At 39.5% G+C, this 11,509-nt stretch overlaps 1 protein-coding gene across 1 annotated transcript; it reads left to right on the top strand.

Annotated features, from left to right (window-relative positions):
• Positions 1-2,912: 2,912 nt before the first annotated feature.
• On the top strand, positions 2,913-4,572 carry LOC142167001 (uncharacterized). Its single transcript, XM_075227149.1, has 4 exons — positions 2,913-2,946; positions 3,222-3,409; positions 3,496-3,672; positions 3,715-4,572. Exons 1-4 carry the CDS (start codon positions 2,913-2,915, stop codon positions 4,570-4,572), a joined length of 1,257 nt encoding a protein of 418 aa, XP_075083250.1.
• Positions 4,573-11,509: the final 6,937 nt, after the last annotated feature.

Below are 11,509 nucleotides of genomic sequence, written 5' to 3'. Positions count from 1 at the left end.
CAGTGGAGGCAGGCTATGGGCTGCACAAAGGGAATATGATTCAGAGGAAGACGAAGTACCAATAGGAACACAAGCTGATGAGGAACCAAATAAGAAGGACAAAGAACAAGATGAGCAAAGTGTAAATGGAGAGCCCAATACGAATGACAACAATACAACTGGCAATTTTTTAATAAAGGGAGGATTAGAAAATGTTGAGCACAACACTAAATATCAGATAGCAGAAATCACAGAATTTGGAAACTCTGAAGGAAGAGGCCCAGAGGTAAATGATCCTGGAGGGACAGAAGAGGATAAACTTCAGAAGCCACAAATATACTCACAAGGACACAACACAACAGAGAAGGAGAAACAACCAAAACAAAAAATAGAAATAGTAAATGTTACTGTTACATTTGAGCAAAAGCAGTTGCAGTTGTTTAAAAAAGGAGAAGAGAAGGCCTTGGTTCTTAAAAATCAAGCATTTGGAGGTACAACAGGAGGGAAGGAAGACAATGATGAAGGTGAAGAATCTGGTAGAAAAGGATACGACATAGATCAAGACTCAACTACCCAACACCTTATAAATGCTGCAAGGCAAGGTGATTTATCACCAAGGCAAGTGGATAAGGCAAAATCAGCAGCAAAAGGTAAGAAGAAACAACAAAAAGATAATTTTACAGCCCCAAAAACTGGGGTGCACATAAGGAGAACACTGACTAAATCCAACAATCAGTGATGAATGCTCTGATTTGGAATATAAGGTCAGTCAACAAACAGCAGGCCTTTGAAAGGTTGACAAAAATGCATAGGCAAAATCACTATGAATTTATAGGATTAATGGAGCCAAAGCAACAAGCAAAAAAACTAGAGAGGTACAGAAACAAAATAGGACTTGCACAGGCAATTTCAAATGTTTCCAACAAGATCTGGGCTTTCATAGATGATGTATATGAGGTAACTGTTATGTACAATTTGGTGCAACAATTAACACTACGATTTTTTCATACTGAATCACATTTGGAGATTGTCTCAACCTTGATATACGCTAAATGTGATGCAATAGAGAGGATAGAATTATGGGATTCATTATATGCAATGGCAAGGATATGGATGCATCATGGCTTGTAGGTGGTGATTTCAATGTAATATGGGATGAAGAAGAGAAGTTTGGTGGGTTACCTGCGTCATTAAATGAAATTGATGACTTTCGACACTATGTCAACACATGCAATCTCTTTGACCTTGGATTTAAAGGCAGCACATTTACGTGGTGGAATGGGAGAGCAGAGGAAGACTGTATTTTCAAAAGGCTAGACAGATGCTTGGCCAATGTAGAGCTCCAACAAACATTTCCAGGAATAGAGGTGCAACATTTGTCAAAGACAGGTTCTGATCATAGTCCAATGTATTTGAAGTGTGATATTGAGACTCCACCAATAAAGAAACCTTTTAGGTTCTTAAATTTCTGGGTAGAACATGCTACTTTTAAAGATGTGGTGAAAGAGAATTGGACAGCTGATTTCAGTGCAAATCCTTATACTCTTTTTAATCACAAGTTAAAAAAATTAAAGAAGACCCTTTCATTGTGGAGTAAGGCTACCTTTAGGGATATTTTCCAAAAGATATCAAGCATGGAGGAGGTGGTGCTGGTTTATGAGGCAGAATTTGAAGCAAATCCTACAGGGATGAACATGGAAAGGCTACAAAAGGTACAAGCAAAATTGATCAAATTTCTTACATTGGAGGAGAAATATTGGCAACAAAAGGTAGGCATGACTTGGTTCAAGGAATAGGATAGGAATACTAAGTTCTTCCACGCTCACGTGAGAGGTAGGAAGAAGAGACTACAGCTTAACAGAATTCAAAATAGTAGAGGAATCTGGATTGAAGAGGAACAAGACATTGTAGAAGAGGCTATCAAATTTTATGAGGAACAGTTCACAGAAGCAGCTATTCCTTCATCATTTGATATCATAGATCATGTCCCTAATCTGATTACCGCTGAGCAGAATGAAGAATTGATTAAGCAGCCAACAAAAGAGGAGGTTAAAGTGGCAGTACTTGGACTTAATGGTGATAGTGCTGGGGGGCTAGATGGTATGACAGGCAAATTCTATCATTCTTATTGGGACATAATAGGGGATGACCTGTACGATATGGTGAAGGATTTTTTCAATGGTCATGAGCTACCCAAGTGTGTAACACACACCAACTTAGTACTTCTACCAAAGAAAAAAGAAATTACCACTTTTTCTGATTTAAGACCAATAAGCCTCAGTAACTTTTCCAACAAGGTTATATCGAGGGTGGTACATGAAAGGGTAGTGAAATTTCTGCCCAGTTTGATATCGAAAGAACAGTCAGGATTCGTTAAAGGCAAGAATATTGTAGAAAACATCCTTTTAACTCAGGAGATAGTGACTGACACGAGGCTTAGAACTAAGGCTGGACCTAATGTCATCTTGAAGCTAGACATGACCAAAGCTTATAATCGATTATCTTGGCTATTCCTAACCAAGGTACTGAGAAAAATAGGATTCACGGAAAGGTTTATAGGGATGGTCTTTGGAGTAGTTTCAAAAAATTGGTATTCTATTCTAATAAATGGTCAAGCTCATGAGTTTTTTAAGTCCTCAAGGGGAGTAAAACAAGGTAATCCTATGTATCCAACTTTGTTTATCTTGGCAGCTGAAGCATTATCTAGGGGTCTCAATGCTCTATATACTAACCTGTATTTTTGTGGATTTGGGATGCCAAAGTGGAGTCCAAAAATCAATCATTTGGCATATGCAGATGACATGATTATATTTTCATCGTCAGATAAAACATCTCTGATGCTGATTATAGAAGTGCTGAACGCATATAAAGTTGCATCTGGATAGCTTGTTAACAAGGCCAAATCTGCTATTTACCTGCATCATTTAACAGACATGGAAGTGGTCAGTAAGGTGGAGAGGATCACAGGTATTCACAGGAATGATTTTCCTATCATATATCTAGGTTGTCCTATATTATATTCACGGAGAAAGCTGAAATTCTATCAGCCCCTAATTACTAAGGTAATGGACAAACTGCAATCATGGCAGGGCAAGTTATTATCAGTAGGGGCAGGGCAGTTCTCATATCCCATGTACTGCAAAGCATGCCTATGCACCTATTATCAACTGTAAACCCTCCAAATTATGTGATCAATAGGTTGCACAAATTGTTTGCTCAGCTTTTTTGAAGCATCTCTATAGGAGGAACTAGTAGGCATTGGGCTTCATGGAATACTTTATGCATGCCAGTTGAGGAAGGAGGAATAGGGTTCAGGTCATTGCATGATGTAGCCAAGGCTTTATTCAGTAAGTTGTGGTGGAATTACAGAACAAAACCAAGCCTATGGAGCTCTTTCTTGTGTCAGAAATACTGTAAGAAATTGAATTCTGTAATTATTCCATGGAAGGAGGGGTCTTATATTTGGAAAAAATATTGGAATGCAGAGAACTGATTGAATATCAAATCTTTTGGCAGCCAAAAATGGGTTCATCACTATTTTGGTTTGATAACTGGACAGGTTTAGGGGCACTATATTTTTTAGTTCCTCAGGACTTTGGCATTGATGAAACTGTACATAATGTAAATGATGTTATTGAAGATGGTGAGTGGGACGTGGACATGCTATTTGAACTGCTTCCTAAAGATTTTACAGTAAACATTCTAGAGAAAATCAAACCACCTTTGTCTTAGCAGGTGTTTGACATGCCTTTTTGGATGCTGGAAACAAGAGGATATTTCAGTGTTAAGTCAGCATTGGACTATATGAGAAGAAGAGACGAACCAAAAATAACTTATAGGATGACTTGGGTAAAGGGACTGCCTTTCAAAATAGCCTTTTTCATGTGGAAAGTGTGGAAAGCAAAGTTACCTTTAGATGATTTTATGAAAAGGATAGGCTACTGCATGCCATCGAAAGGTTGGTGTTGTGTACAACCTAATGAGGAATCTCTTCAGCACTTGTTTTTTAGATCAGAAACAACTAAGACAACTTGGAAGTATTTTCTTTTGAGGGAAGGAATAGTTGTAGAGGGATTAACATTACACCAAGCAATCACAAAATATTGGACTACTAATGTGTGCCTTAGGATAAAACTAGTAATGCAAGCACTCCCTTCCTGTGTAGTCTGGGAACTCTGGAAAAGAAGAAATAGTATGAAGTATGGGAATGCTGTTTCAACTAGCAGGGTGATTTATCATGTTTCATCGAATCTGCAGGCACTGGTGAAAGTAAGAAATCCTGGGGCATCGAGGGGTAACCCTGGCAGGAGCTCAATAGGTTTTTGTGTAAGAAATGAAAAGGGAGATACAATAATGGCAGTAGGGAAGGAGATTGAGGAGACAACAAACACAGTAGCTGAAGCAAAAGCAATTATAAAAGCACTAAGATTCTACAGAAGTCAACAATACTCTCATGTATGGCTTCAAACTGATTCAATGTTGTTAAAAAAAATAATGGATGGGATTTGGAAACCACCGTGGATCATTGTAGAGCAGGTAGAGGAAATGATGCAGCTTATGAATGGGGACAATTACAAAGTTTCTCATATTTAAAGGGAAGGCAACAAGTTGGCAGATCACTTAGCAAATTATGCCTTAGATCATGGAGCTATTGAATGCCAATAATTTGTGCATCTGGATGCTCAAGGAAGGAGGATAGTAAATGAAGATAAGATACAATGTTCAAGTCTAAGGGTGAAGGTGGACAGGAGATAAGAAGTCAAGAGAAAAGGAGGAGCAGGAGACAGTTTAGTCGACCAATATATTCAAATCCTAAAGGAGGAGGATATGTTGGTGGATACTCTATCTAACTATGTGTTCTTTCTTGCAGGTTTCAAAGCAAAAAATGCAAACACAAATGAATGCACATTACGCCGATGGGAAGGCAAGTGGGATCACCCAGGTTTCATAGAAGTAACTAGCTGGAAAAATGTGGGTGAAGGCATGCTGCTTTCGAGAAAACCTGGAAGCCAACATGGCTTTGTGATTTTTAATGCACGCATGGCACAGTTAGAGACAACATCTGGGAATATAAAAATGTTTGCACTTCTTTTTGAGCACAACAAGAAGCTAAAGGCATTGGAAACACAACTAGCATGGGGAGCTCGCTTGACTTCGAGAAAAGCTGGAAACAAAGGCCAATGCAGTTTTTTGTTTTTTAAATGCACGCATGCTTCTATCATTTTTAAATGAAAGAATGATTCTAGCTGGGTGGCTATCTACTGTGTGCAAAATACGACTTGTACTACAACAACAACAACAACAACAACAACCCAGTGTAATCCCACAAGTGGGGTCTGGGGAGGGTAATATGTACGCAGACCTTACCTCTACCCCGAGGGGCAGAGAGGCTGTTTCCAGGAGACCCTCGGCTCAAAAAGGCAACAAGAGGCAACAAGAGACACTATATTAGTACTATTAATAGTCTCATAATAAAACACCATAAAATACCATAAAATCCATAACATAACATAAATAGCATACAAACAAAGTAACAGAGTAACAACAATATAAGAGATATAGGAAATACGAGAATATGTAGGGTATTAATACACAGAAGATAAAGCCCATCATTAGTAGTTGATCAATAGCATCCTAAGACTAATTCCTAACTAGCTAGTCTCACTCTAGTGCGCTGTAAAAAAGACATCATAATTTTCCCTAACCTACAACCTTAATGCTCGATCTCCACAATTCCCTGTTTAGGGTCATGTCCTCAGTAACCCTAAGTCGCGCCATATCCTGCCTGATCACCTCTCCCCAATACTTCTTAGGTATTCCTCTACCTCTCCTCGTACCCACCACCGCCAGTCGTTCACACCTTCTCACTGGTGCATCAGTGTTCCTCCTCTGAATGTGCCCGAACCATCTGAGTCTTGCTTCCCGCATCTTGTCCTCCATGGGGGCCACACCCACCTTATCTCGAATATCTTCATTTCTAATCTTATCCTTCCTTGTATGCCCGCACATCCACCTCAACATCCTCATCTCTGCAACTTTCATCCTTTGGATGTGTGAGATCTTCACCGGCCAACACTCGGTTCCATACAACATAGCAGGCCTAACCACTGCACTATAAAATTTACCTTTCAGTAACAGAGGCACTTTCTTGTCACACAGGACTCCCGTAGCTAACCTCCATTTCATCCACCCCACCCCTATACGGTGTGTGACATCCTCGTCGATCTCCCCGGACCCCTGAATAAACGACCCCAGGTACTTGAAACTACCCCTCTTAGGGATGACTTGAGAATCAAGCCTCACTTCCACTCCCGCTTCCGTCGGCTCTGCCCCAAATTTGCACTCAAGGTATTCCGTCTTTGTCCTGCTCAACCTGAAACCTTTGGACTCAAGGGTATGTCTCCAAACCTCTAACCTCTCGCTGACGCCGCGTCGTGTCTCGTTGATTAGGACTATTTCATCAGCAAATAGCATGCACCATGGCACCTCCCCCTGAATATGATGCGTCATAGCATCCATCACCAGGGCAAATAGGAAAGGGCTGAACGCAGACCCTTGGTGCAACCCCGTAATAACCGGAAAATAATCTGAATCGCCTCCTGCTGTCCTAACCCGAGTCTTAGCTCCATCATACATGTCCTTAATCGCCCTAATGTAGGCAACCGGGACCCCTTTAGCATTAACACACAGCTAGAGAGTACTCAGTCGAGGAGCTACAAGGGAGGGGAGCTACAAGGTACTAAGGAGAAACTGTTACCCAATGCCTCGATGGAAAGCAAATGGGTGGTATTGGTGCAAGGCACTGAAGCCAATGGAGTGCCCTTACAGCTTGGCAATGTCACGCGTAGTAAAACTGAAAAAGAGTCCTCGATAAAAACGAAAAGCTTACAAACATGGATGCAATTGCCAAGAACAAATCTGGAATGTGTAGGAATACACTGGGGGCTTATTAAATTATTAACTTTGGGTGTTGTGCAATGCACACCTACACATTGGGGAAAAGCTTTCGACATCTCCCTGCTTTCGAGATGTTGGGCAGTGTGTATTTTTGCACAGCCTATTTCCTTAAATCATCCAGATTACAATTGGATGACCACCAAAGGAATGCAAATGGGACTCAATACAGACAATGGCTTCAGATGTAAAGGAAAAGTATATAGAGAAGCTTTAGATGAAGTTATTCTGATGGCTTATATGCGATGGCCTATTGTACTCTGGCATTGCCCCATGTTACGACTTCAACGGGTGGTATTAGTACTATGTGCTCATTCCTTTGAAGAAAGAAAAGGGGCATGCTCAAGCTTGAGATATGATTGTTCAATGGTTTTGTTTGCCTATCCTACAAGGACATGAAAAAGATATATGGTTACAACACATGAGGAAGAAGGCAAATGCATAAATGAAGCAACGGTATTTCTGGATTCGAGATGCAGATTTTGGCTAAGTCAATGGGGTAACTGGAATGCGAGTTGGATGATTTTCCAAATGCAGATCTTAGTTACAAATATTCAATGTCTAGGTCTTGTTAAAAATGCAGACAGGAACAAAAGGATCAAGCAGGAAATTAAGAATCAAAACAATACATTGGAGCAGGAGTGGAAATTGCACCAGACAAGACAAATTCAAGAGCACCTAGCGGACAATACGGAGCTACTTGTGGCTTATATAGCAGCACAAATGAGTGGATGGACACAGCAGGAACGAACATATACAGGGAAATCAACAAGAATCATGGTTAAATCGAGCAAAAATAATTGCAGAACAACGGTCAAACAACAGATGGGGAAAGAAGCAGCGCAACAGGAGGTTCACAGGATCATATGTAGATGGTATGCAGCATTCAGGAGGGATCATTTATATGGAGCAACGAGAACAAGGGCAATACAATTTCAAGGCTAAGAGCTTTATTTTACCAGAATAAGGACCAGATCACAACTGCAGGATCACACGGATCATTGGCATAAATTAATTAAGACCTACAGACAATGTAACTATTTATGTATTCCATTATTTATATAAAAAATAGCCATAGTCACTTTGCCTAGTGGATTGCCAAAAACAAATCACCTTCCTTCTCTAAAGTGTGTGAATAGTACGTCTGTCACTATTCCCACCTTATAACTACGGCGTCCGGCAAGGTAACATTACAAGATTGGTCTCAAAAGAACGCCTTTCTATTTGCGCACAATCCCCAATTAGTTTCATCCTTAAAATCATTTCCATCAGTTATAGATCTTCAAGAGAGTACGACAGTTACTGTAGCAAAACGCCCAGATTTTTTCACTTGGGCAGTCTCTTTTGATTTTTGTCTTCACGATGTAGTGTTGCAAACTAGTGTAACATCATAGTAGCTTCCCTGGGTTCCATCGTCTCTCCCCAGATCCAAGCTGTGGGAGAGTCTATTCAAAATACTAGCCAATTGATATCTAATCCTAATCCAAAACAATCATATGCATCGCAGCTTGTTTCTAATCATTCTGCCACAAATTCGTCAAAGCTCGATCTAGTTCCTGTAACTTTTGAGCATGGAGAACCAAGGGTAAATTTCACCATGAACGAAGTTAATGATTTTACAAGAGAAGAAGGACTTCATCAAGCAGTTGTAATGAAGTTCTCATATGGAAAACTTGAGCTACAGGAATTTCGAAAAATATTTTCATCGCAATTCGATGGTCAAGGTCGCTGCAATATTTGGCTGCTGGAATTTTGTCACTTATTGGTCAGATTTTATTTTACACTGACTATGTTCTATTTTTATCAAGATCAACTAGTTATGTCAAGGCAAAAGGCGATGAATTCATTTTTAGAACATTCTCATGGACGTTAGGATTCAATCTGAAGGAGGAAACGTCTATGGCAGTCGTGTGGATCTCCTTTCCAGGTTTGCCACCTAATTTATTCGCTAAGAGGTCATTAATGTCTATTACTTCATCTGTTGGTAAGGCTCTTGATGTGGACAAGGCGACGCAAGAAAGTATACGACCTAGTGCTGTTAGGGTCAAGGTAATTCTTGATTTGCTCGACAAACATCCTAAGAAGGTTAAGCTACAGATTGTGGATAGAATTTCGGGTAAAATGATCGTGCATTACCAGGAGATAGTCTATGACAATCTTCCTAAATATTGCACTTATTGCAAGCATCAATAACATGATGAAAAGGTGTGTCGAATTATGAAAGAATAAGCTAGAACGGATGTGGTGGCAGAGGAAATAACAGGGGCAACATCTCAAGGTGATCGTGGTTTAGTCGAGACAGCTGGTCCAGGTATTGAAAAACTACAAGGTAATGCTAGCAAATATATCAATGCAAAAAGAGCTAGCCAAATAATGGTGTTAAATGCAGATGATACCAGAAATAGTGGGCAGCAGCAGATTTACAGCAATTCTGAGATTTCAAAGAATGGTAATATTGTTCCTGTAGGTCGTTCCTTATCTAGGATGTCTCAAGCTATGGTTATAAAAGTAGAAAATAGGGTGTTGAATGAACAAGGTAATAGCAGTGTTATAGTGATAGTAGCAGGAGGTGATCGACCTAGTATTACTACAACTAAATAACATGATAATGCAGTAGGTTATGAAGTTGCTACTGTGAATGGTGAGGGGCATGAACATGTAAGTGTTGAGGATTTGGAGAGGGAAAATGCTACAGCATCTAGGTTTGAGAAAATGGAAAATTCAGCTAAAGTTTTGCAATCCAATACTGGTGTTTAGAAAACTACTGTTGCATTGACTCCTACTGTTGATCGAACAACTTTTGATCCTATGGTGACAGTTGTAGGAGGTTGTCGACCTATTGATACTACAACTGAACAATTTGTTAAAGTAGCAGGTTACAAAGATGCTACTGTGAATGGTGAGGGGTATGAACATGTAAATTTGAGGCTTTGGAGGGTACAAATGCTATAACATCTAAGTTTGAGACTATGGCAAATTCAGTTGGAGTTTTGCAATCCAATACTGGGGTTTGGAAAAATACTGATGCAACGACTCCTACTATAGATCGACCAGCTATTAATCCAAAAGTTAAAAGAGATGGGCAATTGAAAATAGATGCTGCACAAAAATCTTAAGTTAAAGGTGTGCAAAATGTAAAAGCTGGAGAAGATAATGTTCAACAGTTGTTCCATGAGAAGGAGAAGATATCTGCTATGCAGGAGAAACGACCTACTATTGCACCCGGTAAACTAATTGAAAATTCATCAGGTCTCAAGACTGTAGTAGTACATGTGGATGGGAAGGTACTTAATACTAAAAGGCAATTTGCTGCTACTCCACACAAAGTAGATACAAAGAGCAGTAACTGGACAGTGGTGAGTAAATCACCTAGCAAGAAGCAAACTCTAGTTCTTCAAAATCAGATTCTACCATCACCAGTCATTGGAGTCTCGAACTCTTTTGATGCATTGGTCAATGAGGGTGAGCATGATATGAATGAGGCTAAAAATAAGGAACATCAGAAGGATGATAAGACACAATCAGTTGATGGAAAAACCAGCTTTACAGGCAATGTAAATCAGCAGAAAAGTGCAAAGGACATAGATGCTCGACTTAGGATTGGAACAGATAAAAATCACATTGGTGAGGCAAGTCAGACACACTGGGAACTGGTTCCTAATCTCTTTTGAATTTTTTCTGAGCATGTGGTTCTGGTGTGAGCATTGCCCTGCGTCCCTGAGGCCCTTGGGAACTTTGACACACTAGAAACCTGATTCTATGTGTGCTATGGGTGAATTACTCATTATTGGCTATGTTGTACATGTGAAACACGTCTCGAGGTGGAAATGGTTTGAAGGCTTGGTTGTCCAGGTGTATTTGGGCCTGATAAAGGCTCCCTATAGTTTGTGCCAATACTATCATGTAATTCATTTTCTAATCTGGTCTGTAATAACTTTGTAATAAATAGATTATGGGGTATTTAGTAAAATCAAAAGGGTTTCTTATTTCCTTTGTTAAACTGGGTAGAAATCTTGCCCATAGGGTTTCATCTACGCTGTTAATTCTGCTCATTTTGTCCAAAACTGTTAAGTTCTACGTTGTTTAGAGATTTTGCCTATAGGATTTTCATTGGTGATGTTGATTCTGCTAAAATCGTATCAGTTCTGTATTAGAAATCTTGCCTATAGGATTAATATTACAACTTTTGTTAGCAATCCTACCTAAAATTGTATCAGTTCTGTATTTGAAATCCTACCTATAGGACCAATATTTGACTCAACTGTTTTCTGGCAATATGTCTAAATTTCTACCCGTATTCTATTTAATTACAAATCATGCCTATAGAATTAAGGTCAATTTAGTGCTAGAAATCATGCCTATAAGGTTAAAATCAGTTCAACATTAGATATCATGCCTATAAGCTCAAAGCCAATTCGAACTTAGATATCCTGCTTATAGGGTAACAATCATCACAATCGTAGAAGTCATGCCTATAGGATTCTGCTAATTGGTTCTGAATACAATCGCCGCTATCAATTACTTAGGCAATATACTTATAGGACTAAAATAACAATTCTGGATTTGTAACTATGAG

The sequence above is a fragment of the Nicotiana tabacum genome, chromosome 12 (assembly GCF_000715075.1).
Source record: "Nicotiana tabacum cultivar K326 chromosome 12, ASM71507v2, whole genome shotgun sequence".
NCBI classification, from domain to species: Eukaryota; Viridiplantae; Streptophyta; class Magnoliopsida; order Solanales; family Solanaceae; genus Nicotiana; species Nicotiana tabacum.
The sequence above is the reverse complement of the archived record's forward strand: the minus strand, read 5'-3'. Positions and strand labels throughout refer to the sequence as shown.

Excerpts from the sequence above, each read along its gene's own strand:
- LOC142167001 (XM_075227149.1), top strand. The coding sequence starts at position 2,913 with ATGGAAGTGGTCAGTAAGGTGGAGAGGATCACAG. Across the intron at positions 2,947-3,221 it reads TAAGGTGGAGAGGATCACAG|GAGGAACTAGTAGGCATTGG; the intron begins GTATTCACAGGA and ends GCATCTCTATAG. Across the intron at positions 3,410-3,495 it reads ACTGTAAGAAATTGAATTCT|CCAAAAATGGGTTCATCACT; the intron begins GTAATTATTCCA and ends ATCTTTTGGCAG.